The sequence below is a fragment of the Hyperoodon ampullatus genome (genome assembly GCF_949752795.1).
Source record: "Hyperoodon ampullatus genome assembly, chromosome: 2".
NCBI lineage: Eukaryota > Metazoa > Chordata > Mammalia > Artiodactyla > Ziphiidae > Hyperoodon > Hyperoodon ampullatus.
Window position 1 is genome coordinate 51,611,934 of NC_136915.1, and position 23,396 is coordinate 51,635,329.

General features: G+C 43.5%; 1 protein-coding gene across 1 annotated transcript in view; it reads left to right on the forward strand.

Moving 5' to 3' along the window:
• The window catches only part of FGGY (FGGY carbohydrate kinase domain containing), a 424,082-nt gene that overhangs the window by 194,435 nt on the left and 206,251 nt on the right, over nucleotides 1-23,396 (forward strand). Inside the window, exon 8 of the mRNA XM_079698487.1 lies at nucleotides 16,952-17,080. Coding sequence (XP_079554613.1) covers nucleotides 16,952-17,080 — 129 coding nt within the window. The remainder of the gene's footprint in view (nucleotides 1-16,951; nucleotides 17,081-23,396) is intronic.

Genomic DNA, 23,396 nt, shown 5'->3' on the forward strand with positions numbered 1-23,396 from the left:
CATAACCCTAAGTATGTGTTATTAGTTCTGTTTTACAAATGAGGAGAAGGGGACTAGAGAGTCACTTGCCCAAGGTCACTCAGCTGATCAGAAGAGAGGCCATTATTTAAACCAAGGGTGCAGTTGTAAATTTCACGCATCCAGTACACAGTGTCATTAAATGCTCTAATTGTAAACATTTATTTTTGGGGGATTCTGTGGTTACGTCTGCTTGTGTTTCAAACTCACCAGGAAGCTTTTAAAAGTACGGATTCTAGGTCCCCACTTCATAACCACTGAGCAGAAGTCAGATGGGGCCCGGGAATTGCTGTTTTCGAAAGCTCTCTGTGGGATAATGCAGTGGTTCTCATCAAAATCGCTTGGAGGGCCATTGCTGAGCCCCACCCCAGAGTTTCTGCTTCGGGAGGTCTGGACTGGGGCCCGAGAATGTGCATTTCCAACAGGTTCCCAAGTGCTTTTCATGCTGCTGTTGGGGATCCCGCTTTAATAACGCTGGTCTGATGCCGTAGGTAAAAAATGGGGGAACAGAGCCAAGCGATAAGAACAGGAGGGTCAGCATTCGGAAAGCAAACGCTAATGCATTCTTCTTTCCTTTTCTTTCTTTAAGTCCTTGAGACATTATTTGGTTCTGACCAAACATTTTAATTAAGAAATAGGAAGGGAGATATGTTGGAGTGGGATCTGGAGTCAGACAGCTGGTATCAATTCCCAACTTCACCACTTAGGAAGGCTCTGGGCTTCAATTTCCTCTGCTGAAAAATGGCGATGCTAATAGCTGCCTCCCAGCCATTTCATAAGTGGCATTTCAGTCTCCGTCTCTTCCCTTTCCACTTACCTCAGGAAAGAATTGCGAAAACCCAAAGGCTTCACCTTTAGTCTTAGGTTCAGGAAGTTTTTCGGGCTATGGAAGCTAGCTATAGTGTGATTTCATTTTTTGAATTATTTAGACCTGATATAGTTGGTTTCTCTTCTGACTCTTTTGCCTGCTCCTTCATTGTTCCCAAGAGCATATGCAAGGTGTAAAAATGGTAGTATCCTGGAGCATCTGCTGGATAGTACGCTAGATAGTTCATGGCCTGTGGCATTGGCTCTGGGAAGAAAGCAATACCAGCCTTCCACTGGAGAGGGAGACTAGAGGTTACTAAGCAGAACCTCACTGAGGGAATTTGCAAGTACGTTTGGAAGACCATCATTTTCCCAGGAGGAAAGAGTAAAACTAAAGCAACACCTGAGCTTTGGGATATCGGTGTTTTTACTCACTGGCTGACAGAAAGGCTTTACAACCAGAGCAGCTAGATCCTAACTCCAATCCTGCTATTTATTTGAAGTGGGACTCAGACTAAGTTACAAGTCCATCCTATATCTTGGTTTCTTTATCTACAATATGGGGATGACCTCCCCTCCCTCACAGGCTTAATAAGAGTTTAAATGAGATGAGAGCTGTAAGGTGCATTGTACCATGCTTGGATCACCGCTGGTGCTTAGTGCAATGTGGCCCCCTTCCTTTGTACCATGATTTGCTTCTATGTAACTTCCTCTATAAAGGGGAAAAAAAGAGGAAACTAAAATACTTATGGAAAATCAGTTAAGTGCCTTGCGGTGTGCTAAGCTCCTTTATATTCATCATCTCGTTCATTTTTTTCACAGCATTCCTTTTGTGTACTATTCTTCCCAGCTTATACAAGTAGAAGCAGCAGTTAAACACATAACCCAAATTCTTACAGCTGGTAAATGATGGAGTGGATTTGGACCCAAGTGTGTCTAAAGTCAATACTTGGGCTCCTTCCATCCTATCTCACTATTTGAGCAAGGAACCTGGGACAGCATCCATCTAAGGAAGGAGATGCAGGGTTTCAGGTTTGATTTTTCTGGCTGGAGAAAAGTATTCATACTTTTGCCTTGTTTTTCTAGTTCCTTAAGGATGTGAGCTACTGGAGGATATTAGACACCTATTTATGGCTTCCACTTCTAAGTGAGGGATAACAGAGGTGCCTTTCCTAAACTCCTCAAGTAAACCATGATGCTATGCATTCAGAGATGTTCTCGACAGTATTATTTATAAAAAGAATGGTTAGAAATGACAGTGTTGAATTTTGTCTGAGCCCTGTGCTCCTGGAAAACAGTGAAGGTTTATAAATGTCCCCAAGCTTTACATTCCAGGAAATGGCCTACTGCAGAGAAGTGTCCTTCCCCACGTGACTTGGATAAGACTCCTGGATGCCTCCTTTGTTTACTTCTTACCAGGCCAGACACAGACCCTCCAGATTCCCATTCTTTGCCTTATTAATGATTAGCTGCACTGCTTGTCCCCACTGATCAGTTGGAACAAAACGCATGTTAACCAAACTTCGTCCTTCCTCAAGCCCCTGAACTTTGGCCCATCCTCAGCCTGAACCATCATACAGCCCTCCTTCAGAGTCCTGTATTAGGGTTCTCCAGAGAAACAGATCAATAGGGTGTGTGTGTGTGTGTGTGTGTGTGTGTGTGTGTGTGTGCATGCACACATGCACATTATAATGAATTGGTTCATACAGTTGTAGAAGCTGGCAAGTCCCGAGATCTGCAGGGTGAGGTGGCAAAGTGGAGACTCAGGAAGAGCTGATGTTTCAGTTCAAGTCCAAAGGAAGGAAAAAAGCCCCTGTACCAGTTCAAAGGTTGTCAGGCAGGAAGGATTCTCTGTTAGTGGGGGTTGGAGGTAGGTAGAGCAAGACATAAACGTTTTTGTTCTATTCATGCCTTTAACTGATTAGATGAGGCCCACCCACATTAGTGGGGGCAATCTGCTTTACTCAGTCTATTGATTTAAATCTTAATCTCTTTCAAAAACACCCTCACAGAAACACCCAGAATAACGTTTGATCAAATATCTGGGCACCCTGTGGCCTAGTCAGGGTGACATATAAAATTAACTATCACAGGTCCCTCCCCCAAAATAGTCTCGCCTCAGGGTAAGATGCTCTCTGATCTACTATCCAGTCACACCACTCTTTCATGCCATTTCTCCACATTGTGTTCTTTCTATCCTTGTTTACTCTGTAAAAGAAAGACCCCTTTTGTCTAGCTCTTGGGACACTTGCAGATCTTGTGGTCACAGTATTCTCCTTATTGCGATAATTTTCCATCCCTTACTGCAAATGCCCCTTTACCCCCTTACAGTAATCCTTTCTAAGTCTCTCCTTACTAAGTCTGGATCTGTTTTTAATTTGACAGAAACAAATTAAGTGTCTGAAACTAAGGGATTAGTTAAGTAATATGGCACATCCATACTACAGAATATGATACATTTTCAAAGAGAATGTACTCTACTCACTGATGAGTAAAGAAGTCTGTGATGTATCACTGAGTTAAAAAGGCAGACTATAAAATTGCATACTTGTAATATCCCTTGTATCAATACATAAAATTAAATACTTGGGTATCTTAATATTTTGGAAGGGTATTCTCTATTAATTTCAGTAGTAGTTATCTCTAGGAGGAGGAAAATAAGGGAAAGGTTTTTTTTTTCTCCTATCTTTCTGTATTGTTTGAATTGTCTGCAGTGAAGTTGTATTATCCTTGTAAACAGAAGAAAAACCACGGTGCATAATAGCTTTGTGATCTTGATTTTTGTTTAAAAAAATAGTCAATTCTGGTTATTCAAGCCAGGGCCTGGTGGACTGGCCTCATGGACACCCCCCTCCATGGATGTCCACCCTTGATCACCTTCCAGAGGCTGTACAGTCCCCAAAGTCTCTCCGAAAGGCAGAGTCCTGCACAGTTTGTCTGTTTCTCCTCCTAGCTGAAGGCACTGAAGTCTGTTGGAGATCTGGGCTGGCTTCCTCTGCCCTTGGTTCCCCCTCTGGGAGCCGTCCCTCTGGCCGTTGTGAAAGGATGAGAGGGCTGGTGACACTTCTGGGCTTTGGGCCAGCCTTTTTCATTTTATGCAAGGTCTGTTCAGTCTCCCAGGTCCTGTGTCCAAAGAATGAGACTTTAAAATGGAGAAATTACATTTTGTTTTATTTTCAAAGGTTGATCTTCTTATCACTTGAGCATTTTTCCCAAAATCTCCATGAGCCTTCTCCCTCTGCCACATACATACTGGATGACCTAGATGGAGACTTAAAAGACATTAAGTTAGAGCATCATTTTTGGACACCACTTCTGCTGAATTCCCATGGCAACATGGTTGAGGGCTGCAGGGATTTTACTCTGACATCTGGCTCAATGCCAGCCTGGCAAATTCCACTCCTCCCCATGGGTCCTGCAGTGCCAGCATCTTCCTTCACTCAGAATGAGGTCATTGTCTTTGTGGTTAAATAGTGGACACTTTCTGCTCTTCAGCTTTTGTTCTACAGTACAGCCTTAGAGACTTACAGTTTTACAGCTCCAAATTACCACCCCTCCCCTCTAGAATGCCTCCACACTGGCAGCCTCTCACCACAGATTAAGTTCTAGATTAGGACCTCTGTTCCTCAGCCCCCAAATCTGGATGTCTCTTAGGTGTCAGGGCTAGGGCATCGTCACTTTGGGGCATTTCCTTTTCTAGTTGAACCAGATCGGATTTATATACTGATGCCATTTGGGGGAAAAAAAAAAGTTCTGGTCCTTAGAAAAAAGTTTAACAACCATAGCCACATTCCATTTTTTTCATATATTTGAGATGTTTCTGGGCTTTGGTGGTGAAAGAATCTAACGTCTTAGGATAAACAACAACAACAAACTTAGCCCTTTTTGCCTTTATGTGCAGTATTTCTTTGTAGCTTGGCTAGTGAATCACAACAGCTATTAAACAGCTGTTAAACTGAGTTCTTCATAGCAGCCTCTCGTTGCCCAGTTGAGTTCCCTATACATTCCCCTCTCCTCCTTTGTATGTATATTTGTCTGTCTGTATCTGTGTATTTATTTCCCTTTGAAGGATCTCAAAACACAAAGACCCTGGTCTTTTAATATTGTCTCTGTATTGTTGAGTTTTGCTATTAAACCTGACCAAAGAGACACACCGTAGTCTGCTTTCCATATTCTGTCTAGTAAATGGTTGGTTGTCAGGACAACGGCATAGAAGGTGGAGGGTCATTGATAACCACATGAATTCTTTAAACAAACATGATGAGAGCAAATTCCAGTGTGTGCTTGAAAGCTGCAAAAGAAGAGGAAAGGTTTCAGATAGGTCCTTCCTTTTACAAATTTGATACTCCCTTTAAGAATTAGCTTCAGTTGGAGTTGCTCGTACTTTCATTAAAAACCCTGAATCTTGGCAGTGCCTTTGTTGGACAGTGTGCTTGTCCTTCCAGCATGTTAAGCGGGACTTGAATAGCACCCCGACCTGAGCACCTGCCTGTGCTCTTGACAGAGCCCCTAGCACAGCAAGGTGGTCCTCCACTGTGTCTCAGGAACAGACACAGAGTAAATGCCCAACACACATTGTAGGAATGAATGATCTCAAGTCTTCACAGTGTCCCTTATAGATGCATTTATGATTTATGTCTGCAAAGAAACTGAATTCAGAGACTTTAAGTAACTTTTTCCAAGACCCTTAGAAGTGTGAGGGTGGGGATATGCACAGAACTAGAACCCAATTCATTCTGGCTTCTAAGACCACACTCGTTTCATTATAGCACACTGCCTCACTGTAAAAAAATAATAACAATAAGGAAGAAACATTTTTAAAAGGCAGAACACGCCTAAGGTGAAGTATATGCTTTTCAAAACAAAGGTGGAAAACCTTTTTCAAAGGTAAAATCGTTGGGGAAAAAAGAAAAAATAATATGTAATTTAATGTTCATTGAGAATAAGCAATTAATTCTGCCCTCCAGGGGTGAATTTATGTCTAGCTTATTTGCACATGAAAGTACAAGATTGGCTTCATTTATATGAAAGTAAGACATCTGGTTGGGAAGCAAAAAATTTGGTCAATTACCTGAATCATGTTTGGTCTACATGATAGAAAAGCCCCAGATGTCTTCAAATCACCAGATGTTTGGCGTTGTGCGGTTAACACCAGACCCACCATCTGACTTTGTCATGTGAGAGCTTGCTGTTTGATTCCCCCATTGTTAGAAGGCTGTTATCATTTTGTAAACCAGCAGTTTGCAAACAGTAGTCTAGACTAGAGGCCGACACTGGCCCCGACAAAGTGTTCACTGGTATGTGATAGGATGAGAAAATAAATTCATAAAAGGAAATGTATTTAAGTGAATGCCCTTTATTTTGAGATCATCTCCTTTCTCTTTTTTTCAGTGATAGAACATTGTGTCAAATGATCCTGATTCTAGGATTTTTTTCAATGAATCTCGGGGACCAAATAAAAAATTGAGAAGCCTATGTCAGTCCCCAGTTTTCTTTATGTGATTTTTGTATTTTACTGGATCGTGCAAAAAGAAAATAAAACTGGCAAGACCACTGCTCTAAACCTGGTAATATCTTCAACACAATGACAACTAAAATATTTTCATATATTTCCTGAATTTGCCTTCCCCTAGCAGTGGGGGAACTCTCCATTGGCAGAACTGTTTGTCTGTTTCTTAAAACCATTGGTCATCTTAACAGTCAAGGGTTTTGCTGACAAAATCATAATTTTTCCTTTTGAAGCAAACGTTTGGTCCTTAAAATAACTCTGAAGGGAACACCTTCAGCGCTTTTAAAACATTTCACTCTGGAGACATGCCATGGAGACACGACCATGGGGAGACACTTTTTGTGCTAGAAAACTGAATTCCATCACTGTGAATATTTTAACAGATTTTCACAGTTTCTGCAGTTTGCTCTCGTAACCCCCAAAGCATATAACTCTACTTGCCCTAACATTGAGGATCTCTGCTCAAGCTTTATAACCTCAGCCAGAATGTGCCAGGCAATATCCCATACACCAGCAGTATGGAGTCATAATAACCATGATATCTCACATTTATCAAGCATTTGCCATGTGGCAGACAGCATCCTAAAGTGCATTATATGTATCATCTTGTTTGATTCTCACAACCTCTTTGGGAGAAAAATAGCATTATTGTAGCCTTTTTAAATGTGAGGAAACTGCAGCAGGGAAATTGAATCAATTGACATCACTTGCCCAAGTCACAAGCCCTGTGATTGGTAAAGCCAGAATCCCCACCCAAGCCTGCCCACCTCCTGACCTGACCTCCTGAGTGCTCTGATAAACTGAAAGAGCTCTGCCCTCAAGGTGGTTAGAATCTAAAATAAAAGAAGGAGGCACAAGGAAAAAAGCCATTATGTAGAACAGAATGATGTAATTCCAAGAAACCTGCTGTGGGATTGTAGAGGAAAGACTGATTAATTATGATCTACCCAGGAAAGGCTCTTTGGAAGTGGCCTTAGGCTAGGTGAGGACAAAATAGGGCATCAGCAATTAACTAGAGAATTAGGTCACTGTGGGTGTCAAAGTGGATGATTTCAAGTTAAAAAGACTGCACTTTATGCTCTGTATAGTTCAGAGTTGGCCACCTACACCTCTGGAATCCACTGGATCCTTGCCACCTCTCCGGTTCTCCCTGTGACTTAGACTCTGATTTAGGTGAGCTTCCTGCTCCTGTTGGGGGAGGGGGCAGGATGGCACTGTCACAGCAGGGAGTATGGAGAAGTGGAGGATGCCTGCCTCTAGTTGGGAGCCCTAGGGTTCAGTCCAGACTCTACTACCACAGGGAGTGACCCCAGGGAACCCACCTTTCTCCTTGGTTCAGTTTTCTCTGCTGTAAAAGGAATACACTGAAGTTGATGGTCCCTAAGGGCCATTTGAAGTCTGTTTTTGAAACCTGCCTAGGAGAGGAAAGGAAGGAGCTAGATGATTCAGCATGCTGGGATTTCATGTTCCTGGACATGACCCACCATGGGAGCCTCTTGCAAATGAAGCTTCCTCCTTTTGTATCCATGACAATCAACACACACTTGAGATCATTCTCCCTGGCTCCAATATCTACCCCCTTGAATCTACGTGGTATAGTACAAAGATCTCAGACTTTGGAATCTGAGAATCCTGGACTGAAACCCAGACCATGCCCCTCATCAGACAGGTGACTTTGAATAAATTATGTAACCTTTCTGTTGTGTTTATTTCTACAACTGTAACACGGTGATTCTAATACTAGCCTAATGGATTTGTTGGTAGCATTGCAGTGGATAGCAACTAAACAATGCTAAGAACAGTGACTGAGAGTCCGTAGGTTTTGATAAATAGGCACTATTACTATTAGGATATTTATCTTCCTAAAATACAAGTTGTATTGTATACAAGACACTTGTACACAAGACACTCCTCTGCTCACTGACCTATAGTGGTTACCAGTTGCTTGTTAGAACAAGTCCAAACCCCTTGGCCTGGTGTCCCTCCTTAGGGATAAGACCTGGGGCTTTTCACCTAGAAGTTGACCACCATCCACTTCTTGAATCAGACTTGACCAGGCAAAGAGAATTGGAGAGCCTCTATTTCACTAAGGATGATATCCACAGTGTCTTGTCACCATAGCATCACTGTACCTAGTGAGAGGCTTGGGCCTGCTGGTCAGCCATTTTCTAGGCATGTGCATAAGCCTTAATGCATTATATTGTGCCCGAGTCAGAGATATGAGAGTGTACTACTGGTGGGAATTATATTAGGAAACATGTTCCTTGTCTCAGCAGCATTCAAGAGTTAAACTTGAATCCAGTCTCTGCTCTTGACTCTCCCAACTGCTGATATTCAGCATCATGGGTGTGTGTGTGTGTGTGTGTGTGTGTAATCTTTTTGTCTAAGTTAGTTGATCTGTACTTTATGTTCTTTTCTTTCTAAAAGAAATCTATAAATTCAGTTGAATGAATATTACTGAGAACTTATGTTCTGGACACTGCTAGGTGCTGGGGGGAGGGGAAATGAATGTAGAGATAAATAAAATTGTCTTTGAGCTATTCTCTGTCTAGTAGGAGAGAAGGAAAGAGATAGACACAGGGAAAAAACAAAACATAGCATAAGGGTTATTTAAAATTTGATTTAAAATATATGGTATGTTTATTGATTGAACACCTACTACAGGTCAGAAGAGAAGGCTAGGGATATAAAAATATAAAAAAGAGAGTCCAAATCACAGAAGAGCTTACAAGATTATAATAGTTACAAAGTATAACTCAGAAGAGGTATTGGCTGGGAATAGTGTCTACTGAAAGTAAGCCCTATGAGGGCAGAGACCCTTATCTATCTTGTTCTTTAATTCATTGTCAACACGATAACAGTGCCTGGCACATAGTAGGTATTCAGTAAACATTTCTTTAATGAATGATGAATGCTAAGGATATCATCAGAAAATTATTTACTCAGTAATTTAAAATAGAATATAATTCCTAGTTAAAACAAGATTATTTTTAGGAGGAAAATGAAGGGAAATGAACAACTTAAGGTTTTGGAAGATGTCTTTCAACAGGTGGCAGAACATGTCAGGTTTGAGTTTTTCGTTACTTTCTCTGACTGAGTGAATAGTCCTGGGTATGTGTACCTCCCATTCAGGAGCAAGAATTCCTGGAATGTTTTTCAGTCAGTCTTGTATCAGTTGTGGTTCCAGGTGTAGAAAATTCCGTGAGCCAACCTGCCCAGGTGAGATCTCTGTAGAGGAATTTAGGTGCTAGGTATGCATCAAGCCCCTGATTCTATAAGTTCTTTTAAAAATAAGTTTCCATAGCCAGTCTACTGGCAGCCATGAGCACACAATAGTATCTTGTTTTGTTTAGTTGAGGGTTCGTGGTTCACGTAACGTTTGAGCTCTACCAGCATTGGACCAGGTCTTTACACATCTTTGAAACTACCCCAGCACATAGTATGCCCGTGTGAAATAACAAACTCATAGAAACCACCACATTCTTTTGAAATAACTCCAGCCTATTGTTTGAAAGTTAGTCTTGGTTTTCGTTCTCCCACCTTGAAACCAGATTGAAAGTGGATTCAATCTGAAAGGACTCAGAGACCCACTCTGCAGGCAGGGCAGGATGTCACTTAGAACTGTCCCAGCTGATCCAGTTGGCCTGCTGACCTTGGCAAAACTAAGCAGGGACAGGGGGGTCCAGGGCCAAACAAGGAGGAACCGGGTTGCATACCACCCACGCCCAAACCTCTCTCTGACATTTCCTCGGGCTTTGAGCCAGCTCTCCCCCTGGGTTTCATCTCATGTTTGTAGGAATACAAAGGAACACTGAACCTTCCAGTTAATACAACACCCCGCCCCCAGCTCCCCCTTCCTAGAGGGGATAACAGTTCTGTTGACCATTATAATGCATTTTCTGTCTCCCAGCAATCCACACAGTCATTAATTTCTGCGGCTGACGTCAGGAAAGAGGATTATGTGTGTGTCTGAAACTGTTCCCAAAGTGCTCATTAGTCATAGATAATTGAAAAACTGGTAGGGGAAGATTTGGTGTAATAGAACCCCCGCCTGTGAAGAGTGCCTGTAACCACCGGCTAATTGTAGGCCCCAGCTCGTGACCCTCACGCCAACTCTGCCCATCAGAATGGGAACCAGTGGACAAAAGCCCAAGAGCCCTCAGAGCAATTGCTTTTTTACACTCCAAGGTGAGAGTGTGTTCACAGGAACAGAAGCCAACCAGATCAAGAAAATAAGTGAACTGGCTTTGGGCCTCTCCCCTGCCTTCAGGCTGAGGAGCAGGGTTGGGCAAAGGCTTGCGGTATTCTCCTTACTTTAATTTTGCTTTTGTTTTAACCTAACTAGTTTCACAAAAGGAATACAAGGCCAAGGTACAGAAGAAGCACAAATGACAGAGAAGAGCGCCCTGCCCTGGATCCCAGTCCCCGCTGTAACAATATTCTGCGTATTTTTCTAGGACTTTTCTGAAAACGTATGTGTTTACATTTCTGTGTCCTCTAACAAAATTCACAAATGGGATCATACTCTGAATGCTACTCTGCATCTTGCCATTTTCAGTTAATTTATCTTGGACTCCCTTCCAAATCCGTACCTTAATTCTTCCTCATTCATTTTAATGGCTATGAAGGATTCTGCTGAATACATGTGCCCTAATTTATTCACCCTGCACAGATTTAAGGCGGAAAACACCTTCAAAAATATTACACAAGAAACACATGTTCAAGGTAGAACAATTAGAAAGTATAGGTTGGGGACTTCCCTGGTGGCACAGTGGGTAGGAATCCACCTGCCAATGCAGGGGACACGGGTTTGAGCCCTGGTCCGGGAAGATCCCACATGCCGCAGAGCAACTAAGCCTGTGCACCACAACTACTGAGCCTGCGCTCTAGAGCCTGTGAGCCATAACTGTTGAGCCCGTGTGCCACAACTACTGAAGCCTGCGCGCCTAGAGCCCGTGCTCTGCAACGAGAAGCCACGACAATGAGAAGCCTGTGCACTGCAACGAAGAGTAGCCCCCGCTCACCGCAACTAGAGAAAGCCCGTGCGTAGCAGTGAAGACCCAACACAGCCAAAAGTAAATAAATAAATAAATTTATTAAAAAAAAAAAAAAAAAAGAAAGTATAGGTTAGTAGCAAGGAAAAAAAATCATAATTTCACTATCCAGAGGAAACCTGTTCTCTGTGTTTTTTCCCTGGGACTGTGTTTTTACAAATAAGTCCATCTACATCTTTGTTGTTGTTCTTAAAAAGAAGTCATCTCCGGGACTTCCCTGGTGGTCCAGTGGTTAAGACTTTGCCTTCCAATGCGGGGTGGGGGTTGGGGGGTGCAGGTTCGATCCGTGGTCAGAGAGCTAAGACCCCACATGCCTCTGGGCCAAAAAACCAAAACATAAAACAGAAGCAATATTGTAACAAATTCAATAAAGGCTAAAAAAATGGTCCACGTCAAAAAATCTTTAAAAAAAGGAAGTCATCTCTACATAATGTTTCGCAGCCTGCATTTTTCAGTTGGCTCTGTTGTTTTAAAAATAAAAATGATTTCCTTTTCTCGCCTTTCTTGCTGCAGGCTTATCTTCTTAAATGATAAACAAAGAGCTCAAAGCTGTTGGTCATCAGGCTACATGGCCTTAGTTGGCCCCGCCTGAGGTCCCCTGCTGCCTCTCTTGTCCAGGTGGCCACAGGTCTCCTCTCCTCCCTGGTGCCCTTTCTGCAAACATATGAACGCCTCAAACACTCTGTGTCCCTTGGGGCTCCCTGTGGTGAACGCGCTTTTCACTCTAATGGCATCCATCTCCCCGAGCACTGAAACCAGCAATCTGCCACCTGTCTTTCCAGACCAGGCTCAAATGTCACCTTCATCTTGATTTCCTGCTCTCCCCCGGGCCACCCTCACCGTCCCTCCTCGGTGCTCTGGGATCACCATGCACATTCCCCTTTGAGAGCGTTTCATCTACGGTCTGGAGAGCCTTGGTTTACACAGACCACTGTGTGAGCCTTCTGAGGTCAGAAGCTCCTCTTTCAGTCATTCGCCAGCACCTAGATCTGGGCTCAGGGTAATCGAAAATATCTGGGGCCATCCTCATTACCACTGTTCTTGAAATGTTTGCTAAAATGCGTGAACAAATGGTTGAATGAAGAAGGGAAGAGACTGGAAATGCTGAGGCTGTGAAGTTCTCATTAAGTCTGGGAAAACTGATGCTGTGATTAATTTAATTTTATGGTGAAAGAAGAGCGAAAGGAGGATTATTTCCGGAAAAGTTGTCAAGACACACTAAAGCCTGCTTCTGACAGCTCTTCTGGTCCCCAGTGCACTTCTGGCTGATAAAGTGTGATTTCCTGGGATGAATTCTCAGAGATTCCCGCCTGTTTCTATCATCCTCTCTTACGCCAAGCTGTTTCCCTTTGGGCTCTAGCTAAACAAAGCTTCTTCCTGCTTGGGGTCCAGATAGATGGTTCCTGAATGCTGTGGTTCCAGTTCAAAAGAGGGTGTTAATCTTTGTGCATATTTATTTTTGTTCCTAGACGGCTTGATTGAGGAGAAAGCCTGGCTTACTGCCCTAGGTCGGGTTCTTTGGAAGCAGATGCTGAGACAGATTTGGGGGTATAAGATGGTCATTAGGGGTTGCCACCTGTGAAAGGAAGGGGGCTGGAGTAGGATTGGGCGGAGGGAGAATTCAAATGTGATGAAGTCCCACGAGACCTTGGCCGACCTGGCAGAGTATTCTGGAGTGAGTGGTGCCCATCAGAGCCCTCTGATCCCACTCTGCTAAGTCTCTAGGTGTGGCCACCCTGGGAAAGGCATCACCTCATCAAGATGATCTCGAGGAGCTGGCACCTGTCTGCTGATAGCTGGCAGCTGACCTGACTGCCCACTGGGCAGCAGGTCCATCCTTAATGGGGATTGGTGATGGCTCCCTATCTACCATACTCCCCATATCCAAGCAACCACCACGACCTGCCATTTCTTTTTCTTTTTTTTTTTTTTTTAACATCTTTACTGGAGTATAATTGCTTTACATTGTTGTGTTAGTTTCTGCCATATAACAAAGTGAATCAACTATACGTATACATATATCCCCATATCCCCTCCCTCTTGCGTCTCCCTCGCACCCTCCCTATCCCACCCCTCTAGGTGGTCACAAAGCACCGAGCTGATCTCCTGTGCTATGTGGCTGCTTCCCACTAGCTATCTATTTTACATTTGGTAGTGTGTATATGTCCATGCCATTCTCTCACTTCATCCAAGCTTACCCTTCCCCCTCCCCGTGTCCTCAAGTCCATTCTCTACGTCTGAGTCTTTATTCCTGTCCTGCCCCTGTGTTCTTTAGAACCATTTTTTTCGATACCATATATATGTGTTAGCATACGGTATTTGTTTTTCTCTTTCTGACTTACTTCACTCTGTATGACAGACTCTAGGTCCATCCGACCTGCCATTTCCTGTTCCACAAAATCTCTCCTATCTGCCTCTGTTTCTGCATCTCACTTGCCGACAGCGTTAACGAATGCCCTTCTCTTTTCTCTGGTTGCTGAGATAGGTTCACCACTGCTTTTCCTTACCCCATCCTGTCCTCTGCTACAGTGCTGCCAGAGAGACCTTTAAAAAGATGCAAATCCATGTCTGTGAGTCTGGGTAGTATATTCAATATCTTGTAATAAACGATAATGGAAAAGAGTGGAAAAAAAGAATCTAGATATATACATATATGTATCACCAAATAACTTTGCTGTACACCTGAAACTAACACGATACTGTAAATCAACTCTACTTCAAAAAAAGAAAAAAAAAAAGATGCAAATCCAGTCACCTCACTCCCTGGCTTAATGCTCTTTCAGAAGCTTACAGTGATCTTTGTGATAAATTCAAACACCTTAGTCTGGATTTCCCTACTTTTCTCTCCAACGTTATAGGCCTCCTCCACCCCCTGCTGGGCCCCACCCCAGTTTATGTGCCAGTTCAGTCAGCCTGGTTGGCCGTCTCCCTTCTTTCTTGGCCTTTGCTCAAGATGCTGCCTCTGCTGGGAAATCTACCTGTGCTCCTCCAGCACGTAATTTGAACCCAGATCTTATGGCTGCAAGCCCAGGCCTCTCTCTGCACCTCACCAGCCAAGGCTTCTTTCTAGGTGACTGACTGTCCAAAAGGCTTGGAAGTGTACCCCACCCTGCTAATCCTTTTTCTCTTCTGAACCTTTTTTTTTCAGTGAAAATGACAGCCTTTGTGTTTGTGAGGACTGGGGATGAAGGTGGAATAGAAGTTCCCATTTTGACCTTCCTGTGAAAATTCACCCTTAAAAAGAAAAAAATCTGAATGTAGTGTGCAGGATTTCTAAATGGTGCCACTTTTTGAACATACATAATGTTTGTTCTACAAATACATCTCTTGATTCCTTCATTCACTTAGAAGCTGCGCCAGAATGTAAATGTAAAGAATGAGAGCACAGGTTTGGCATCCATCAGAGTGGAATCCATGCCCTGTGCTCCAACACTTTAAGTGACTTTCCCCATCCATCTGTGCAATGGGGACAGATTAGAATAGTACCCACGTAGGGTATGTTCCCATAGGGTTATTGTGACAATAAAGTGAGAAAATGCATGACATGTCCTTAGCACGGTCCCCAGCATAGAAGTGCTCAGTGAATGGGAATGCTGCCTTGTATGTGCTAGCTTGTAGACATAGTGACATGATTGAGACAGTGTCCAGAGCCAGACTGTCCACAGCTAAGGGTGCTGCTCTCCTCCAGGTTTCTGCTGGTTGTGCATGCAAAGCAGACAGACTAGAGGCTCTCTGTGCTCTCCACCTCATCATTTGAGCATCTGGACCTTATCCTCCAGTCCAGTGCTGTCCAATAGAAACATAATAGAAGCCAATATGTAATTTAAAATTTTCTAGTAGCCACATTAAAGTAGAAAGACATAAATGAAATTAATTTTAATATATCTCATTTAACCTAATATATCCAAAATATAATTTCAATATATATGTGTATATATATATAATTGATCTAAAAACTATTAATGAGATATTTTACATTCATTATCTCATGTGAAATCTTTGACATCTGATGTGTATTTTCCACTTAGTACCTCTCAATTCAGACTCTCAATTTTCACTGTAAATACCTGATTTAGATTTCTTAAATTAACGTTGAAAAGGTAGATTTGCACACCGAAGTTGTTCCAAATGTACTTAAAAGTTTTTCAGTAATTGAACTATCAGTTTTGAAATTGAAATGAATTCAAATGCAATTAATTTAGCACCTTGGTTACTCCGGCCACATTTCAAATGTTCAATCCACATGTGCCTAGTGACTCCCATGTTGGACAGTGGCACTCTAAGAATCCATGCAGCGGGTTCAGTCTTCTTCTGCTGCTTTTTCTTAGCTAAACTTTTTCCAAATTGGATAGAATTTGATAAATGGCTAAAAATGGTGTTGTGAAGGATCTTTGTTTTCAGTTACGGGAGGTCGTGAGCCATTCGCCCTCTGCCTCCCTTACTAACCCGCCACCCCTCACCTCCACCCGCAGAAGTCCTGCAGCACCTCTGCACATCCCTGGAACTCCATGGAACAATTAACAAGTGGTAGGAATCTTAGCACTGACCAAATGGCACACATTCAGAATCTTGGACCCTTGGAGCTCAGAGGGATCTTAGCATATATAGAGGTCCAGCCTCACCCTTCTTGCAGTGCAGAAATACTTATGATAAATTCCTTGGCTGGGGTGGGTGGAGGGCGTGACTCAGCCCCTGCTGAACACCTGGGAGCAGATGGATCCCTTCATTCTCTTCTGACTTACATGGTTCTCTGTGTCCTCATCTCATCTCCCTAACTAGGCTGGGGACAAGGAGAGCCTCTTACAGTGACACAGCGCCCACACAGCACAAGACAATCAATAAATCCTTAACTGAAGGCCTGACTGACTGCAGGAATTCAAGGTCACCCAAAATATCAGGGTCACTGCATCGCACAACTCCAAATAACACCATTCAAATTGTATTCTGTGGTTGTGCAAGTAGCAGCCTTGTAAAGTTTGCAAAGTTTAGACTGGGCTCTCCTTTCCAGCTGAGAAAAACTTCTAAGAAATTCTTTGTTGAAACAAAATAATTCCCTCCCTTATCTTCTGATAGGAAGCAACTACATAAGTAAATTTTCTCAACTTCTTTAGGAATATACGTTAATCAGGGAGTGTGTATGGATGTGTGAATGTGTGTGCGTGCGTGCGTGTGTGTGTGTGTGTGTAAGGTATGCTGGTAGGGCTGCTGTGTTAGGAAGCTCATTTGGAACAGTTTGACCATTTCAACCTAGGCTCCAAGAGGCCACCGTATTTGTATCTTCTGGAATTTCTCATGAATGGAATCTTTCTCTGATATGAAAGATGCCATAGAGCTCTTGGCTTTGTAAAGCACCCCAGAGCATGACCTATGGGAACCAAGGACATATACCTCAGCCACCAAATGAGTATAGGGACTCTTGGCAGCGGCATGGTTTCCATCTTCATGAAGCTGAGCAAAGGCAGAGGAGAGGGGAGGGCGCAGAGAGGTTCTCTTAAGAAAACCCTCTGTTTGCTTTCGTGTTTTTCAAACTGACAGGTGTTTATCTTTTCTCCTGTCTGCCCAGGAAACCAAGTGCTGCCTCCTGGAACTTCTCTTGGAAATGGGCTCACACCAGAGGCAGCAAAGGACCTTGGCCTTCCTGCTGGAATTGCAGTGGCAGCTTCACTAATTGATGCCCATGCAGGAGGACTAGGTAATCTCTTACTCCATGTCACTACCAACACTGTGTTCAAACTCTCCACAGGATCAAAGACACTCCTTTTCTGTTTTTAAAGCAAAGACTGAGAGCTGGTGATTCACGATACAGTAAAGAAAAACCGTTAACAGTTAGGCATGTGGGTAGAATTATAAAACTTTTCATCAATTATAGGATTCATTTATAATTTTATTAATATCTCCATAAAATAATAGAAAAACTGATGTGAATAAATATCTGGGCAGTTCTTTCCTTTACCGAAAATTTGATAAAGATACATTAACTTCCAACTAGCATGGATGATGATGGTGTACTGACCTGTACTGCTTTTTTTTTGGCTGTACACGGGCCTCTCACTGTTGTGGCCTCTCCCGTTGCGGAGCACAGGCTCCGGACGCGCAGGCTCAGCGGCCATGGCTCCGGGCCCAGCCACTCTGCGGCATGTGGGATCTTCCCGGACCGGGGCACGAACCTGTGTCCCCTGCATCAGCAGGCGGACTCTCAACCACTGTGCCACCAGGGAAGCCCCTATACTGCTTTTTTCTACAGATACTCCAAAACCCTTACAATTCTAATTTTATTTTCATAATATACTTGGCTTATATGCTTTGTCCAATTACTTGGGTATATCCCTGATTTCATCTTCTAAATAAGTCTCCAACCTGGCATTCTTGTACTCATTTATTCATTCATCAAAGACCCATTGAACACTTAGTATGTCCCAGGCATGGTGCTGGGGGACAGTGAAGTTAATTTTAAAAAAATAAACAAAATCTCATCCCCAAATGGAAGGCAGACAGTGAGGCAAGGTTTACAGTAAAGTGTGATAACTCTATCCTCTTCTTTATCCTTATTGCAGTTTTTTGGCAGGGAGGGAGGCATTGTTCAGATTCTCAATATTTTTCACTTCAACTATAGCCAAATCTTTTTTTCCTAGCCTTTCTTTCTAAGAGTGTTTCTTTTTAAATTATGGTTCGAACTTCATGAGATCAATTTAGTATATCATGACCGTTGGATTTTCAGAATAGAATGGACCGACCAGAGTAGAAAATCTCAGAGTGTGTCCAGCACAGTAAGGGTAAGCACTTTTTTGTGGAACTTATGTTTCCACTTCCATTTTATGTGTCTGTGCGTGTGTATACTGGGCCATGATGAAAGTGAATTTCTTACTATGGGTTACAGTCCAAAACACTTTGACAGATATTTTAGTCCCTACTTCATATTACAGACAAGAGTGATCTATTCAAATGCTTTCATCGAGCTGCACTCCCAGAGCTCTGTCCATGCATATTCACCTCCATGTCTTTGCACATGTGTTTCTCTGCCTAGGATGACTGGTCCTCCACTTTGTCCACTTGCTAACTTCTACTCTAAGTTGAAGACCCATCTTAGATGCTTTCTCCTCTGTGTAGCTTTCCATGGAAGACACTTCCATTTATGTTGAAACTCTCTAAGCTCTCCTCCTTTCAGCACTTTTACCTGCCCCTATGGAAGAAATGATTGTGTTGTAATTGCTCTTTTATCTGCTTGTCTTTTCCACCAGACTGTAAGTTCCTTGAAGACAGGGGCATTGTATTACTCACCTTGTGTAACCTGTGCTGAGCTGTGTCTGGTTCTTATAGGTGCTTGATAAATTTATTAAATGAATAAAGTCACACTAAGGCAAGAATAAGATAAAATAGCCCTACCCTGTAGAGTGAAAGTAAATCTGTTTCCTTATACAGCAGATTATTAAGCAGTGGCTAGTTCTTCTGCATGGTCTCTGGATTTTCAGAGCAGGATAGCTCTCATCCATTTACAAACATGTCTGTCTTATTCATCTTTATGTGTTCAGGATCTAACACGGTGCCTGAGAAGTAGTAACCAGCCAGTAATGCATGTGGGTTGGAAAATACTGCTTATAGGCAAGGGTGTTTCTTTCCCTTTTCAGTGTGGGCAGTGTCTGCTTTTGATTGGAATGTCATGATTTTGGTTTTTAAGAACAGGTACAAAGAGAATTTGTGGTCTAGACAGAAACGGAGTGTTCCTGTCTCCTGGTAATCCTGACCTCCCATAACCTGCCTGAGGCCCGGGAGGCTTCCTCCATCACGCTCTTCCACTTATCCCTGGGCCAGCAGTCTCCGTCATCTACCCGCACCCAGAGGACAGGCACTAGGCTTGGACCACCACATGCTGAAAGTAAGCAGGCTGCGCCTTGGGAACTTTCAGGACTCTGGTTCCCTTGTCAGTTTCCCAGTTTCCTCCCTAAGGAACAAACCGAAACACACCTTCTCACTTCTGCCCAGGACTCGCTGCACCCTCTAGGAGGGGAGACTGTGTCTTTACAGGTACCTGGTTCTTGAAGACACTCAGAGATGTAAGTTGAACCACACTGAAAGGAATCCAGGCCATGAAACGACCCCCCTCTTTTCCTAAATCAGAGATGGTCAGTGGCAGAAATTTTTACCCTTAGAAGCTTTGGCTGAGATTTTTTTTTTTTTCCCTTTCAAACACAAATGCCTGGGACTTCCCTGGTGGCACAGTGCTTAGGAGTCCACCTGCCAATGCAGGGGACACGGGTTCGATCCCTCGTCCAGGAAGATCCCACATGCCTCAGAGCAGCTAAGCCCGTGCACCACAACTACTGAGCCTGCTCTCTAGAGCCCGCGAGCCACAACTACTTAGCCCGTGTGCCACAACTACTGAAGCCCATGCACCTAGAGCCTGTGCTCAGCAACAAGAGAAGCCACCACAATGAGAAGCCCGTGCACCGCAACAAAGAGTAGCCTCTGCTCGCCGCAACTAGAGAAAGCCCGCACACAGCAACGAAGACCCAACGCAGCCAAAAATAAATAAATAAATAAATAAAAACAAAACACAACACAAATGCACTTACGTTAGTGAGTTTCCCTTGTGTTTTCCAAAAGTAAGTTCTTTAAGTGGAAAGATAGCCTAGGACCTTGGCTTCTTAAAGGGCTGAGCCTAGGGGCCAGCAGTGGCTGGGGAGGGCCCAGGCAGGCGATTCTCAGCTGCTGTGGGACAGTAAAGACCTACTTAGCAACTTTGACCAAGTTTTATCCTTCTTATACCTCTGTCTCTCCCCTTCACCTTACAGCCAGTTTAGGGTTAGGATGTCTGGGAAAAAGAGGAGGCCTGGGAGCAAATATTCCCTCTTGTTTCCCGTGCCGCCTATGCCCCTTTCAGAATGTAGAAGAGAAGAGAGGCCTGAAAATCTTGAAAAGGTCGTCTGCCTATCCAGCCGTGCAGTTACTAAAGATAGCTACTGAATGTGTATAAACATGGTGGTTACTTGTCTAGGCACTGGAGATTATAGCAGTGAACCGAACAGCCAAAGCCCCACACCTTTTGGAGAGAAAATTCTCATTCTCTCCTGGCCTGCATGTTTGTAACTTAATAGTATTGGTTTGAGACAACTAACCCCTGAGACATATCATGATGCTCTAATAAGGGCTCTGAACATGGAATCTGAAGATCTGGATTTAAATTCTTACTCTACCTATGTACCTTGGGCCAAATATCATACCTCTTCACACTTCCGAATTTCCCCTTTTGCCATACGAGACAGTGATGCCCTCCTCACAGATGTGTTATGATATAAACAGGTAAAGCAGCTGGTGTAGCATCTGGCACATAGTAGGCACGCAGTAATGAGGTATCTTTCTTCAATTTTTCTCACTCTGGAGTGGCAATGCCTGGCACAAAGTAGGAGCTTTATAAATGGAAGTTCCCTGAGTCACTATCCAGGAGAACTGTCTTCCCTTTGCATAGGCAGTCGGAGAAGAACCCCAGGCTTCTGGACTTTATCTTCCTTCCATGAATCTGCCCTAAATTTCCTTCCCCGATACTCTTTTACAGAACACAGGATTCACTGCTTTAAGATTCTATACAGATTGTGGTCAGAAACAACCTCATGATCTGGTTAGATGAACTCCATGCTAAGAGATTGTCAAGTGTCAGGTTAAGAATCTGGCTTTGGGGCTTCCCTGGTGGCACAGTGGTTGAGAGTCCGCCTGCCGATGCAGGGGACACGGGTTCGTGCCCCAGTTCGGGAGGATCCCACATGCCGCGGAGCGGCTAGGCCCGTGAGCCATGGCCGCTGAGCCTGCGCGTCCAGAGCCTGTGCTCCGCAACGGGAGAGGCCGCAACAGTGAGAGGCCCGCGTACCGCATAAAAAAGAATCTGGCTTTGGAATTGGATGCCATCCAGGCCTCGTACAGACAAGCCCCTGACAGTCACAGCCCCTTCAAGTGCTGACCTGGTGTGACCTACCTTGGACCCCACATTCTGACTGGTAGGAGGGGTCGGCATTCTGCTTTGGAGAAGGACTCCTGGACTCTCAGTCTCTAGGGAAGCCTGAGACAGGAGGATAAAGATCAAAGAAGCAAGTGGAACTCAACTCATGATTTTTCCAGTTCTGGAAAAAGAGGAGGAAGCACTTGGTGGGAATAAATATCAAAGATAAGAGAACATTTTGTACTTAAGGTGCTGGTTAGTAAGTTTTGCAGCGGACAACCAGAAGATGGGAGGAGCTGTGTTTGCCCTTTGTGGGGGTGGTTCTCTCCAGGGCGCCGGCTGCTGCTCTCTTCCTAGCTTGTAAAAATAGTGGTAACTTTGTTCCAGGTCTGTTCTTGGCTCCGGCAGCCCAGCTGTCCTGAACGGCAGTAACAGCCTCATTTCTGTCTCAGGCCCTCTCCCCTAGTTGTTGTTCTTTATCAGACCAGCTTCTGATTCTCCATCACATCCTGAAGCCGGGCTGTCTCCTCCCAGAGCCTTCCCTGACTCCCCCAAGCTGACTTAAGCCCTCCTTCCTCTCGCTCCCATGATGCCTGGGACTTGCCTCCTTTACACTACACGTCACCAGGTTTATGTGCGCAACTTTGTCTCATTTACAAGTTTGTGAACTCTTCGAGAGTGAGCCCCGTGCCATTTCATTCTTATATCCCAGCAACCAGCACAGTGTTTTGCGTGTGGAGGACCATTTCACACGTGCATATTTAGTGAATGAGTGAATGAATGGCATCCCCTGCGTGAGGGATGTATATTCAACTGAGAAGTAGAGTAACCTCTCGTTACAGAGGCGGCTGCCCTGTACATTAGGTGTACCTGGCTCATTTCTCCATGAAGCAAAGGAGTTGTTCTGAGCGCTCCCTGATCCAGTCCTGGAGGTCTGGAAACTCGTGTCCTTTGTGCTCCCATCATGTTAGCAGGTGTTGGCCAAGAGCAAACGTTGTGCCTAGGTTTAACATCACTCTGATTCCAGATACTGGGTTCTTTGCCAGATGTTGATTTGGCGTAAATTGCTCACTAGGCCAGATGTTGATTTGGCTTAAATTGCTCATCTGAGATTCAGAATCAAACCAAATTGAGGATTTTGAATGTCTCCCTCCCCTCCCTTCCCCTCCTCTCTCCTCTTCCTTCCTTCCTTTCTTATAGCAGAAAAATCAGTTTAGCCCGTCTTGCAAAAGGAGCTTCTGGTTCATGCCCTCTTAGAGCAACACATAGTTCATTCCAGTGAGCAATAAACCTTGCCAACTTTTCATCTCACCATTGTCAGTGCTCTAGAAGCAACGCTGATTCTCAAAGCAGCTTTATATATACTATTATTTTGTTCCATTCGTTAAATGAAATAATGACGCTCACAAAGACTACCTAACTTACCCAAAGTCACACTATTGGTATGTGGTAAATGCATGATTCACACCCACACTATCTGATTCCAGAGCTCACACCTCTAATCACTATGCCTTATGGAATGCGTATCTGTTACAGTGTGCTCCAGTCTCCTCTTGAATTTGACACTTAAAGTAGCATTTGAGCGAGTAACAAGTATTAAAAAAAGAAAGTCTTTCAATAAATATTTATTGATGACCCACTTTACTAGTTGATGAGAGTATAAGGTGAATATGAGAGAGAACTGGACTTGTGGGAACTTGTAGTCTAGTAGAGAAAACAGACATTAAGTAAACAATGCAATTACATGTTCCAAGTATATAAGGCTTTGGAAAAATATGGAATGGGCCCAGAATTGAGACTTGAAGAATTATGAAAGGATTCCTAGAGGTAGTGATGTCTGTAATGTAACTGCAACATTTCCTGCCCTATTATTGCTTCTTGGTAAAATGGAATTCATTTACTTGTTGTAACTTTCCAACTTCAGTTAGGCTTTATTCCTAATAATAATAATAATAATAATAATAACAATAATATCACTAATAAAACAAGAATCACTACCCTTATTGGTACTACCTTTCATGTGCCAAGTACCCTGCTGGACACTTCATATACTTTTATCTCTTGCTTCTCATGATGATCC